This window comes from Hyperolius riggenbachi, chromosome 11, assembly GCF_040937935.1.
Source record: "Hyperolius riggenbachi isolate aHypRig1 chromosome 11, aHypRig1.pri, whole genome shotgun sequence".
NCBI classification, from domain to species: domain Eukaryota; kingdom Metazoa; phylum Chordata; class Amphibia; order Anura; family Hyperoliidae; genus Hyperolius; species Hyperolius riggenbachi.
This window is the reverse complement of record NC_090656.1, coordinates 52,408,621-52,422,156: the sequence shown is the minus strand read 5'-3', so window position 1 is coordinate 52,422,156 and position 13,536 is coordinate 52,408,621. Positions and strand designations below refer to the sequence as shown.

The following is a 13,536-nucleotide window of genomic DNA, read 5'->3' as shown; positions in this document are numbered from 1 at the left end:
TAATAGCAAATTAGTGACAGTGTGTACTTTGTAAAGCATTGTGGAAAATGTCAGTATTGTATAAATACTAAATAATACTTTTATTTGAATGTGGGAGTTCTCCTTTAAGAGAGCTGTAGATGCAGATATTTATGAAAAGGGAAGAATACTAGGTATGTATAATGTATGAGGTGCAGAACTCACAGAGCGGAGCCCTGCTGAATGCACAGCCCAGTGGTGAAAGCTTACTGGGCGGGGGCACAGTTATTAGAAGGCAGGTCATTTGTGTCTACAGGGTGACAATGCATTCCCAGGCAGAAGCTCAGAAGAATTAGCAGCGATCTTCCACAGGGACGAACTTGATGTCCGATGCGAGACTTTCTATGCAGAGTCAGGTTTGTGGTGAGCATCTACCGTGTTTCTTGTTGTTCTGATGAGCTGTTATAGGCACATTTTATCTCAAACACAAATGGATTCATTTCAAGAAAGATGGAAAATGAGTATTGCAATTTGTTTGCAAATATAATCCATGAAGTTTACACTTTAGCTCTGCAAATTGTATTATCATTCATGGCGCTTGTTACAGATTAGTTATTTGTATTGCATAATGTTTATTTTATTTCCTGCACCTGTTTAGCTCTGATGTATAGTGCAGCGTCACTGAGGGCAAGATCACACTAGGCAGCATCGCATATGCGTTTCCCATAGCACATAGTGGAAACCGCATATGGGATTCTGTCTAGTGTGTTCCTACCCTTGTGCCTCCGCGCCCCGAGGTGCACATAGTGTGATGTCGCTGGAGTCACGCGGTCGGTTTTGTGAGGTATTGTGAGTCTGAGTTTTTCTCACTTCTTCAAGTAGATTAGATACTCACTGGTCTGCCTCACTAAATGATCATTTGTGATTGTTTTGGGTGACCGTTTAAGTGCGATGGAAGGTAAAGCAGGAGACAAGCTCCTGTGGGAACGTCAATGGAAGTTCCAGCAAGAATGAAGCTACGAACATACGTGATAATTGTTGGTGGTTGGGGAATCGGGAAACGATCCCTCGGGTGACAATTTGGGACATGGTGCTGTACAGACACAACCCTAGCCTTCAAGCTATTGACGCATTGTGTTGTTATGGTGGAGGGCGGAGGGACAACAATCGGCTAACAGAGCGAATTCCTGTGGGTGGAGATGACATTGCGATCAGTCCTGCACGGGGGTTGTTGAGGGTTTGGCACGATGGATCCTTAACGATACGCGTGCAAGATTAATCGTGCCCGCTGTACTCACAGAACGATTACTGGCTGAAATGGTTATTTTCGGCCATTACAGCTGACAATTCTCAAATGTGTGTATGTAGCTTAAAAGCTATCGGTCATTTCTGATCCAACGTGATAGATCATTAACGACCTCACCAAATTGGCAATGAATGAATTTGCATTGTCCGGTTTCACGCTTGCATACAAACGGCAACCAAATTTGTATCAAGTCAGATACATTTGCAATTTGATTGTCTGCAGTCATAACTTTTTTTGAGGATTTATCAGACACAGGAAACAGAATACAGAGTATTGCTTACATTTTAGCCAGTCTACACGGAAATTAGTATTTTCTTTTCTGAGATGGATGATATTCAATGAGATTTAATTAATTTTTCATTTCTTTTTTCTAAAGTCAATTCTTTATCTCAATGATGTTTGGTGTTTTTCTTCTTTTTGTACGGTACATGAAAGGACTCTATATTGTTTGTATGGACTATAGTGAGAGGGATATCTGAAACACATGTATTTCAGTATCTCTATCACGGGGAGCTTGTTTTGGTGGACATTTTTCCATTATCTCAGGCACACTGCTGATAACTGCACATCACCATGTTCTGAAGTTCAGAGGAACTCCTAAAAAACAGGAAATCAAATGCTGCTGCCAAGTGATTGGATCGCTTTCTCTTTGGTGCAGATGTTTGCTTTACAGAACAATGAACTGAAAAAACAGAGAAGCCGACAACCTGAACACCTATGTTATATGATTGAATTGCATGGACAGCTTTCCTCTTTGTTTCCACCTCCCGAGCTTGGCTTAGAACACATCTGGGATAAGACCAAATATTATTTATGTGTATATAGTGCTGACATCTTATAGAACACTTACGCAACTAAAGAAATAAAAACAAACCCGTAGGGTTAAAGGGGGCCCATACACTCAGCCGATTTTCTGGCCGACCGATCGATCCAAATCGATCGATTGATCGATTGCAAATCGGTTGGCCAATCGACCGATCGATGCCCGATTTCGATCGATTTCAATGGATTTCCATCGAACTGGCAGGGTGGAAAATTTAGGTCGATCTGATGAGATTGCTTATCATTTTGCATTGGCCTTAATGGAAATCTGATGGCAAAAAAATGCCATCAGATCGAATTTCAATAGATTTCAAACTGAAATCTATTGGAATTCTATCCTGGTTAAAAATGTTCTAAAAACACATCAGATAGATCATCAGATGCATTTCTTATTTATCTGCTGCCAATCTGACGAGTGTATGAGCACCTTTTGGTCGGTTTTACACCTGAGGTATGCGTTTGCAGTAGGATGCCACGCCACATCACACGCACCGCACACATTTACAAACATATGACCCTGCGACAGAGTGTGCTAACAGGGTCATATGCCCCTCACCCAGTGATGTACTCCCCGGTGGATAGGAAGTATGTGAGTGGGATTCCCGACCGTTCCGCACATGCACGCCGCAATGCTGCTACCAGCCTTTTTAAGAGGTAAGCGTCACCCATTAACTTACATTACTTCCGCTGCCGCAGAAGTAACGTGGTTGACTTTGTGGCGGATTGGGGACTTCTACCGCAGCGTGACACGGTATGTGTGCTAGGCCCCATTGCTTTGCATTGCTGTTGCCTTACCCCACTGGCTAGGACCCTCTTCTTGCTGTGGGTGAGTTACTAAGGACTGTTTCACACCAAAAATCACAGCAATTTTGCCTCCGGTTTTCACAATGGCCCCCACCTGGGGGCACCTATACCTGGCTATACTGGGGGCACCTATACCTGGCTATACTGGGGGCACCTATACCTGGCTATACTGGGGGCACCTATACCTGGCTATACTGTGGGCACCTATACCTGGCTATACTGTGGGCACCTATACCTGGCTATACTGTGGGCACCTATACCTGGCTATACTGTGGGCACCTGTACCTGACTATACTGTGGGCACCTATACCTGGCTATACTGGGGGCACCTATACCTGACTATACTGTGGGCACCTTTACCTGGCTATACTGGGGGCACCTATACCTGGCTATACTGGGGGCACCTATACCTGGCTAAACTGGGGGCACCTATACCTGGCTATACTGGGGGGACCTATACCTGGCTATACTGGGGGGACCTATACCTGACTGTACTGGGGGCACCTATACCTGACTGTACTGGGGGCACCTATACCTGGCTATACTGGGGGCACCTATACCTGGCTATACTGGGGGCACCTATACCTGGCTATACTGCGGGCACCTATACCTGGCTATACTGGGGGCACCTATACCTGGCTATACTGGGGGGACCTATACCTGGCTGTACTGGGGGCACCTATACCTGACTATACTGGGGGCACCTATACCTGGCTATACTGGGGGCACCTATACCTGGCTATACTGGGGGCACCTATACCTGGCTATACTGGGGGCACCTATACCTGGCTATACTGGGGGGACCTATACCTGGCTGTACTGGGGGCACCTATACCTGACTATACTGGGGGCACCTATACCTGGCTATACTGGGGGCACCTATACCTGGCTATACTGGGGGCACCTATACCTGGCTATACTGGGGGCACCTATACCTGGCTATACTGGGGGGACCTATACCTGACTGTACTGGGGGGACCTATACCTGACTGTACTGGAGGCACCTATACCTGGCTATACTGGAGGCACCTATACCTGGCTGTACTGGGGGCACCTATACCTGACTATACTGGGGGCACCTATACCTGACTATACTGGGGGCACCTATACCTGGCTATACTGGGGGCACCTATACCTGGCTATACTGGGGGCACCTATACCTGGCTATACTGGGGGCACCTATACCTGGCTATACTGGGGGGACCTATACCTGGCTGTACTGGGGGCACCTATACCTGACTATACTGGAGGCACCTATACCTGGCTATACTGGGGGCACCTATACCTGGCTATACTGGGGGCACCTATACCTGGCTATACTGGGGGCATTACATATAGTGGAGCCTTAATTTGCGAGCATAATTCGTTCCAGAAACATGCTTATAATCCAAAGCTCTCTTATATCAAAGCAAATTTCCCCATAAGAATTAATGGAAACCCAGGTGATTCGTTCCACAATCCAAAAACAGTTATAAAAAAATATTTAATACAAAGTAGTACTGTCTATATAAAATAAAGATGTAAACAAGACTTTCACTATAACAGAATCATTGCTATCTGGTGTCTCAACCTAACTTTTTTTGTGTGTGGCTTTAATAAGGCTTTAACTTCTCTAATGACAGTTGCTTTTGCCTACTTTTGAGGATTTCATGGAAATGTGACATTGCACAGTTACTGCACTCAGATTACGTACAATCCTGAAGCGTCAAAGGGTGAAGAACCGTCAGCTCAGCTGTAATAATGTGACACATGTAAAGGTTCTGTGCTTGTTTATCAAGACGTTACTTGTATATCAAGTCAAAATTTCACAAACATTTTTGCTTGTATTGCAAAGCGCTTTTAAATCAAGTTACTCTCAATCCAAGGTTTTACTATATTTATCTCAGTTCCTCTCAGAAGATCACCATTTTCTTCTAACAACGATTCCTTCCAGTTCTGACAACATTTTGCTGAAATATAACAGTTGCTGCCAGAGATATATATATATATATATCAGTTGCTGTCAGTTATAACTGAAAGCACAACTAATGAGCAATGTAATGTCCATGCTTCTCTATGGCTCCAGTGGGTGATATTACAGTTTAACAGCGTGCTGACCGGGAAGCTGTTACAAGGTAATTGCCATTTTTAAAAATTCCATTTATCTCAGTGGTCAAACTGGACTCAGGAGAGGAGAAAGAGATTGAGTAGTAGACTACACGGGATGGGAGGTAAGTATGACCTGTGTATGTGTACTTTTACTTTTAATTTTCAGTTCAGGATTGCTGTAACATGCTGATCTATGCCAGGTCACCATACATAGCTTTAAGCCAGCCACTTTATTATTTCTGTACCCAGATGTCCTCTCATCATGGCAACCTTTTATGAACAATAACAGCAGTGGCGTAGCTAAGGAGCTGTAGGCCCTGATGCAAATTTTACAATGGGGCCCCCCAAGCATTCTATACATAACAATTGATACGACGCACCAAAACCTGCCAATGGCAACTACAGTGTCAGAGGTGCAAGAAGGGGATAGAGAGGAATTTGTTAATGATTACCACTATGCCAAGTATCTATAGAAGTGATTATTATGCGCACAGGACCAATAGAGAGCTAATACTGCAGTTGAGGGAGGGCCCTTTGGGGCCCCTTTGGCACAAGGTCCCCGATGCGGTCACAACCTCTGCAACCCCTATTGTTACGCCCCTGAATAACACCACTTCCCCACACTAGACAATCTTTATATGCATCGCCTCATAAACTTGTGCTAGTGTGGTGTCTGTTATTGTGTCCCTGTCAATCATCCGCCATGTCAGCTGGAGGCATTCAGTGTGATGTACATTAACATAATTGGCAGCTTCAATAGAAGCTTGACCAGCAGGTGATGGAAAATGAGACAGTCCATCCGCATTTGACATCCGCTATGATGATAACTGGCAAGGAAGAGAGCTTAGCGACGCATTCCTGCAGCAGCTGTTCCAGACACTTCTCTTCTAGAGTGCAAAGACTGATGACCAGTTCAAATGTAAACTTCCTCCTACACATAAATGTATTAAATGTTTTCACTCCCCACACAAGGCTTATTGCACCCTTGTCTGTCTGTGTATAATTGCTTTCAGCACTTGATAGTAACCTTAAGGCCTCTTTCACAGTGGGACGTTAAAGTCTCATGTTAAAATAACATTTAACGCAGAATAACTCACTGCAATGAAAAATCAGTGCCCCATTAACAGTGCACACGTTGCGTTGGTGATTGTATGCTCTACTGTATGCGACCGTAACGGGGCATTAAGTTGCGTCGCGACTTTTTTGAGGCATTGCGTTGCGACTTTAACGTCGCATCAGGACGCAACGTCCTACTGTGAAAGAGGCCTAAAGGACCACTCCAGCGAAAAAAGTAAGCAGTTAATATCTGACAGAACCAACAGGTTTTGGGCTAGTCCATCTCCTCACGGGGGATTCTCAGGCAGGGAACACATTTATCTTTCAGTTTTCCGCGTGAGTTTTTCTGTGTACTTTTTCTGCACACCAAGTGTGTTTCTATGCAGGAAAACGTGTGCGTTTTTTCACTGCAGCTGATGTAATTGAAAGAGAAAACTGACAAAATGTGCAGAGTCATCCTGTAGAATGTCATTTTTGTTCTGCACGCGAACAACATATTAAGTGTGAACTTAATTAAGCCCATTGATTAACATGAGTTCTTCGTTTTTCTGTGCAGAAAACGCGCACGAAAGTGTGTTCCCTGCCAAAGGGTTTTCTTTGTTTGCAAAAGCATTTACTGAGCGGCAGTTGTTAAGTCTAACTGCCAAAATAGCGTGCAATAGGGGAGACTGGCTGGTATCTTACTATTTTGGCAGTTAGACTGTTAGCAACTGCCATTCAGGAAATGCTTTTTTTTTTTTCAAAAAGAAAATCCTGCGAATCCTCCATGAGAAGATGAACTAGTCCATCTGTAAGATTTTTACTGCGTACATTTTTCGTTATAGTGGTCCCATAAGGCAAATGCTATTGGGAACATGGGATAAACATTAGCGGGGTAAAGACTTGGGCAGACCACATTCATCATTAAGATGGACATTTCATAGTATAGCATTTAGACTACACAGTGTGTTTTGTTAGTTTGCAGGCCAAATTGTTTGTCATTGCAGAATTATTTTCAGATTTTCAAGATGGTCTGTAGCATTAGTGCTATGCACTGCAATATCTAAGTAGCATTGCGTGTACAAAAAAATGCCCTGAAGAACCTGGTCCATTGCTATTTGTCAAATGAGGGGTGTTGAAGTAATGCCAAATACAGTCCCAGTTATCCAGAACTCAGCTAACCAGCAGTCTCAACCAACCAGCACAAGTCCCCCCAGGCCCCAGAGTCCATAGGGGCCCCCACCTGCCAGCGTCACCAGGGATTTCAGCAAGTGTTCTCCACTTCACACAGTTCACGTCTCCTCTCTGACTCCCTCTAGTGGCGCCTCTCATTAGGCTAGAGGCTGCCTAATCCGAGGAGGGGGGGGGGGGTTGGAAGCACATCTGGCTATCTATACTGGGGGGCAGGATTACATAAAATGGGCTATCCGGCTATCTTTACTGGAGGGGGCTACCTAATCCTGGGGGACACCTCTGACTATATTAGGGGGAAACTACCTAAGACTGGGGAGTATTGCAGGCCTTTTATACTTAGGGGGGGGGGGGGGGGGGCGAGTAGCACAAGTCAGAGGGAGACCTAACTTTTTTTTTCTTTAAGGGCGCGATTCCACTAGAGCGGCGCACGTCTGCGAGACGCGAGCCGGCTCTTCCGGGACTGCGGGGAAAGCACACGAATTCCATCAGCCGTGCCATGCATGGCTATGGGATCCGCAGCCTCCCGTGCCGATTCGGATGGAAAAGCCGGCCGAATCGCTAGCGGTAGCGATTCGGCCGGCGTTACCATTGCACCCTATGGCAGAGTTTCCCCGCGCTATCTGCCTGCGAGGAAACTCTGCGGATTCGCGGCGGTTTCCGCTCAAGTGGAAACGCGCCCTAAATCTAACCCAGTGACAGACACAATATTTATAAAACTACAGGTATTCCCCAGTTAAAGGAGAACTGTAGTGAGAGGTATATGGAGGCTGCCATATTTATTTCCTTTTAAGCAATACCAGTTGCCTGGCAGCCCTGATGGTCTATTTGCCTAAAGAAGTGTCTGAATCACACCAGAAACAAGCATGCAGCTAATCTTGTCATATCTGTCTAAATTTGTCAGAAACACCTGATCTGCTGCATGCTTGTTCAGGGCCTATGGCTGAAAGTATTAGAGGCAGAGGATTAGCTGAATAGCCAGGCAACTGGTATTGCTTAAAAGGAAATAAATATGGCAGCCTCCATATACCTCTCACTACAGTTCTCCTTTAACCTCCCTGGCGGTTTATTTATTTTGCCAGGGAGGCTGCAATGGGGTTTTTTTTTAATTAAAAAAAAAAATATTTCATGCAGCCAACTGAAAGTTGGCTGCATGAAAGCCCACTAGAGGGCGCTCCTGAAGCGTACTTTCGATCGCCTCCGGCAATCGAAAGTAACAAGATAGGCCGCAATGAGCGGCCTATCTTGTTTCGCTTTCCTCGTCGCCATGGCGACGAGCGGAGTGACGTCATGGACGTCAGTCGACGTCCTGACGTCAGAGCTGCCCGATCCAGCCCCTAGCGCCGGCCGGAACTGTTTGTTCCGGCTGCGCTGGGCTCGGGCGGCTGGGGGGACCCTCTTTCGCCGCTGCACGCGGCGGATCGCCGCGGAGCGGCGGCGATCGGGCAGCACACGCGGCTGGCAAAGTGCCAGCTGCGTGTGCTGCTTTTTTCAGAATCAAAATCGGCCCAGCAGGGCCTGAGCGGCGACCTCCGGCGGCATACCCCGAGCTCAGCTCGGGATTACCGCCAAGGAGGTTAAAGAACGAGATCGGGACTGTGGGTTCATTCTTCACATAAATCTGTCCATAAGTCAAAACCGTGTGCCATCTCTGTCTCCTGTACCATCTCTGCCCCCTGTGCCTTTAGTGTCACCTCTGTCCCCTTGCGCCTTCAGTGTCCCTCTGTGCTTCCCTACTGTGTCATCTCTGTCTGCATGTGCCCTCAGTGTCATTTTACCAGTTCTAAAACCATTTTTTCCTTAATTCAAAAACATGAAGGTATTTTAAATTTTTTTTCTTTTGGACCCACAGAACCAAATTTCACATTTTTGCATCCTTGGCCTTGTTTGTTAATACCTGACAATATTGTTTTTGTTGGGGTATTTCACATGTGGGCAGTGGTGTAGCAATAGAGGACACAGAGGTTGTGCCCGCATCAGGGCCCCGACCAGAGGGGCTTATTAGGGACACTCCTTCATCCATCTTATTAGCTTTCCATTGGTACTATACTGGTATACTGGTAATGAACACCTCTACATGTGCATTGAATAGTAGTACTCCTTAAAGAGAACCCGAGGTGGGTTTGAAGAATATTATCTGCATACAGAGGCTGGATCTGTCTATACAGCCCAGCCTCTGTTGCTATCCCAAACCCCCCTAAGGTCCCCCTGCACTCTGCAATCCCTCATAAATCACAGCCACGCTGCTGACAAACAGCTTGTCAGAGCTGGCTGTGTTTATCTCTATAGTGTCAGTCTGCTGCTCTCCCCGCCTCCTGCAGAACTCCAGTCCCCGCCTGCATCCCTTCCCTCCCTGCTGATTGGAGGGAAGGGACTGGGGCAGGGACCGGAGCTATGCAGGAGGCGGGGGAGCAGCTGAGACTGACACTACAGATGTAAACACAGCCTCACAGCACGGCTGTGATTTATGAGGGATTGCAGAGTGCAGGGGGACCTTAGTGGGGTTTGGGATAGCAACAGAGGCTGGGCTGTATAGGCAGATCCAGCCTCTGTATGCAGATAACATTCTTTAAACACACCTCTGGTTCTCTTTAAAGGGGAACTTCAGCCTAAACTACATACTGTCATTAAGTTCCATTAGTTATGTTGCTTAAAATAGAGAGGTAATATAATCTCTTACCCACCCTGTGTTTTTTTTTAAACAATATTTTATTGAGGTTTTTATATCTTGAACATTTCGGTTAACAGTCGTACCAATGAGGTATATGACACAAAAACTAGTATGAGTAACATCTTTCTGGTACAGTTAAATGTCAAATATCTTTGAATTAGATAACATTCAAGAGCTTAAAACCAAACCCTCCCCCTTCTACAGACCCAAAATTTTCCCTCTTAGCCCAAATTTTACCCTCCCTCTCCCATACCCCTTTCCGCTGTTCCTATTCATACATTGGTTACAACCATACCTATAGTTATCTTAGTTTCAGGCTGCTTTCACAGTGGGACGTTACAGGCGCACGTTAGAGCAGCCTGTAACGCACCCCACCGCACAGTAATGAAAAATCAATGGGGCTGTTCACAGTGCCCACATTGCGTTACATTGTAACGCTGCGTCACAAGACAACGTACTGCATGCAGTACTTTGGACGTGGCCGAGCCGCGTTAGACTGTTTGCACATGCTCAGTAATCTTGTGAAGGAGCGGAGAGCGGCCGGGCACATGGCTAATTAATATGCACTGCACGTTGTGACGTGCAGTGTTTACTTCCTGGAGCGGCCGCTCTGTGCGGCGATTGGCTGGCGGGACCACGTGATGCCGCATGCGCACAAGAGTGCGCATCACGGCATCACTGACGCCAGAGTGAGCTGCACAACGCGGCTCACTCTGACGTCCAGATCCAGCACCACCAGGCGTTCCGTTAGGGGGACGTTATGCGACCTTAACGCCCCCTCTAACGCAACGTCCTGGTGTGAAATTAGCCTTAGAGGACCCAGTTGATCTAATAGATCCAATGTAGCATACCATGTAGAGTATTGAAATGGCTTGACAATGCATTGAATGTCATCTGGGGAGAAACTATATTCTATCAATTTTTTCCATTTTTTTGAAAAAAGATTTTGCCTTTTTTTCAGTGTTTGCCCAAGCATCTAGTTTGTCCATGGTAAATACGTGTAAAAGTCCCTGCTGTATATCCCATATTGTTGGATGTGAAGGGTAGATCCATTTATTATAGATTACATTTTTGCTGTTGCAAGTAGTATGTGTCCCAGTGTCGAAAGCTTGTGTTGTGACTTCTCAGGTTCTGCTTCTTCTTGTTTGTTATTATCCTCAAAATGAAATAAAAACAACTGGGGTGATATAGACACCTCTCTATTGCATAATTGCTTGATAAATACTCCAACTTCTCTCCAGTAAGCTTTGATGATATTACAGTCCCATTACCCACTCTGTTTTAAAAGAACAGGTAAATGTTTGTGATTTCATGGGGGCAGCCATCTTTTTGGTTGAAAGGAGGTGACAGGGAGCATGAGACACAGTTCCAACTGTCCTGTGTCCTGATCACCCCTCACAGTTGCGTGTGCTAGGCTTCAAATGTCAAATTCAAAATAAAAAAAAACAAAAACAAATTTGCGCCAAAACAGCAGAATGAGAACAACAACATCAGAAATCCCATCCTGCTTTGCACAGCATCAGGGGGAAAATGCCCTGGCAGTTATATTCTGTGCAGCTAAAAATGAGGTTTAGGTAAGAAAAACAAAATTCTGATGCTGTGAAACTGATAAAGAAACACCAAGCCTTTTCAGTGCTGCTGAGTAGATTTTTTAGGCTGGAGGTTCACTTTAACTAGTTGTTTCCTTACTGATTACACCTCCCTGACACTGAAGCTGTCTATGGTGGGTTCTGGGGCTTCATATCAATAGAATGCTTGTGGCCCCAAGCTTCTCAAGTTACGCCACTGCATTTGGTTGTACAGCACGGTGCAAGGTTGTATATGGGATATAAAGTCCTCTGTTTTGAACCATGCCATCGCTCCTTTTCCGCTCTTCATCCATCCTGTAAACAGGAAACAGGAAGCAATGGGACAGCGCAAAGTGTCTTCTGGGTAGTTGTAGGAAGCTTTTGTGGGGAAAAAAAGCCTCAAAATCACTGGTGTTTGAATAGGAACTGCGCTTTTCCTTGCAATCTTTTTCATTGAAGCGCCATCGCACAAAAAATCGTGATGGCCAGCGATAGCGGTTTTGGAAAAATCTAAACACTGCATTGTGGTGCTGAGAACTGTGTACTGTTAGTATGTGAAGGTGCCCTTCTGTTTCTTCATAAGTACTGCTCTGCAGATCTTCACAAAAGCCATACAATAAACCAGTGATTGCTAACCTTGGCACTCCAGCTGTGACAAAACTACAAATCCCATCATGCCTCTGCCTCCCCGAGCTATGCATAGAGCTGTCAGAGTATTGCAATGCCTCATGGATCCATGGCTCATAAAGGGGTTAAAGTGGATCCAAGATAAACTTTTACTCATGCATAATTGTGTTCCTTTCATATAGTTTATAGGACGTTCCTCAAGCCAAATACTTTTTTGTTTTGTTTTACTACTCTAATTCCCTATAAACTAAACAAGCCTCACTCACAGCTTTTTCACAGTGCCTTGGCACTGTAGCAAGGGCTTATGGGAGCTCAGTCTGTGCAGGAAGAGGAGGAGGTTACTATCCAGAGATTTCAGAGGCAGATGGGAGGAGGGAGGAGGAGAGGGGACTGAATTTACACACCGGCAAGCTGATAGCATCTCCAGCCCTCAGCATGTGACAATGTGACAAACAGAACATGGCTGCCCTCATTGTATCACAGAAATAAATAATCATAAACTTGCTGCTTGCAGCAGCTAGATATTCTGTGTAAACTATCTAAACTTTAGATAAGATATATAGACAAGTTACTTGTTATAGTTAGTCGGATCCGCTTTAAAGAGGAGCTGTCAGCCATACTATCTCAGAAAAAAACTCCACATATATAAGTAGGTAAATACTTGCTCTACTTACATAACATATGTATTGCACTGTCCACATTTTGATTTTAATGATTTTTCTGTAGTAAAATCCTTCTTAGAATTGTCCATTTTGACTGTGTCTATCTTGAAGCCAATCCTGACATAATTTCCTCCCTTAGCCCTAGAACCCACTAGGATCGATTTTCTAATGGTTTGCGATTTGAAAGCTCTTGCTAATGTAATGCTATGGGTGTGATCCCACTAGAGCGACGTGATTTTATAAAAATCCCCCATAGCATTGCATTAGCAAGAGCTTTTTCAAATCGCTAGCGCTTAGAAATCGCTCCTAGTGGGTTTCTGGACTTACTCTGTCTGTGTAATGGCTGGTGCACACCAAGCGTTTTTGGTAAAATTTTTCAAACCGCTGCCGCCTGTGAAAACGCTTGGCTAATGTATCTAAAATGGGATGGTGCACACCAGCGGTTTGAGGTTTTTAGCAAATCGCAAACATGGCTCCTGCAGCATTTTTGCAGTGTGCAGATGCGTTTCTGCCTCAATGTAAAGTATAGGAAAGTGGAAAAACGCTCTTAAAAACGCTAGATCAGAGCGGTTTTCCAGGTGTTTTTGTTACAGTAGCTGTTCAGTAACAGCTTTACTGTAACAATAAATGAAACCTGCTACACAAAAACGCTCCAAAAACCGCTAGGCATGTTTAGAAGACTCTCTAAACATGCCTAGGAATCGCTCTGAAATCTGCTTCAAAAACCTCTAGTGCTTTGCAGATCTGCTAGAGGTTTTTGTTGTGCACTGGGCCTAAGAGTGATTTTTAACTTTAGGATTGCCT

At 45.1% G+C, this 13,536-nt stretch overlaps 1 protein-coding gene across 4 annotated transcripts in view; it reads left to right on the top strand.

The window, feature by feature from the left end:
* The first annotated feature begins 301 nt into the window (after positions 1-301).
* Positions 302-13,536, top strand: part of RIPOR1 (RHO family interacting cell polarization regulator 1) — a 220,626-nt gene continuing 207,391 nt past the window's right edge. For 3 of the 4 annotated variants that reach the window (XM_068260733.1, XM_068260727.1, XM_068260726.1), the window contains exon 1: positions 302-381. In XM_068260733.1, the coding sequence (XP_068116834.1) occupies positions 342-381 (40 nt within the window). In that variant the 5' untranslated portion in view covers positions 302-341. The remainder of the gene's footprint in view (positions 382-13,536) is intronic. The other variant, XM_068260732.1, reaches the window with a different exon arrangement.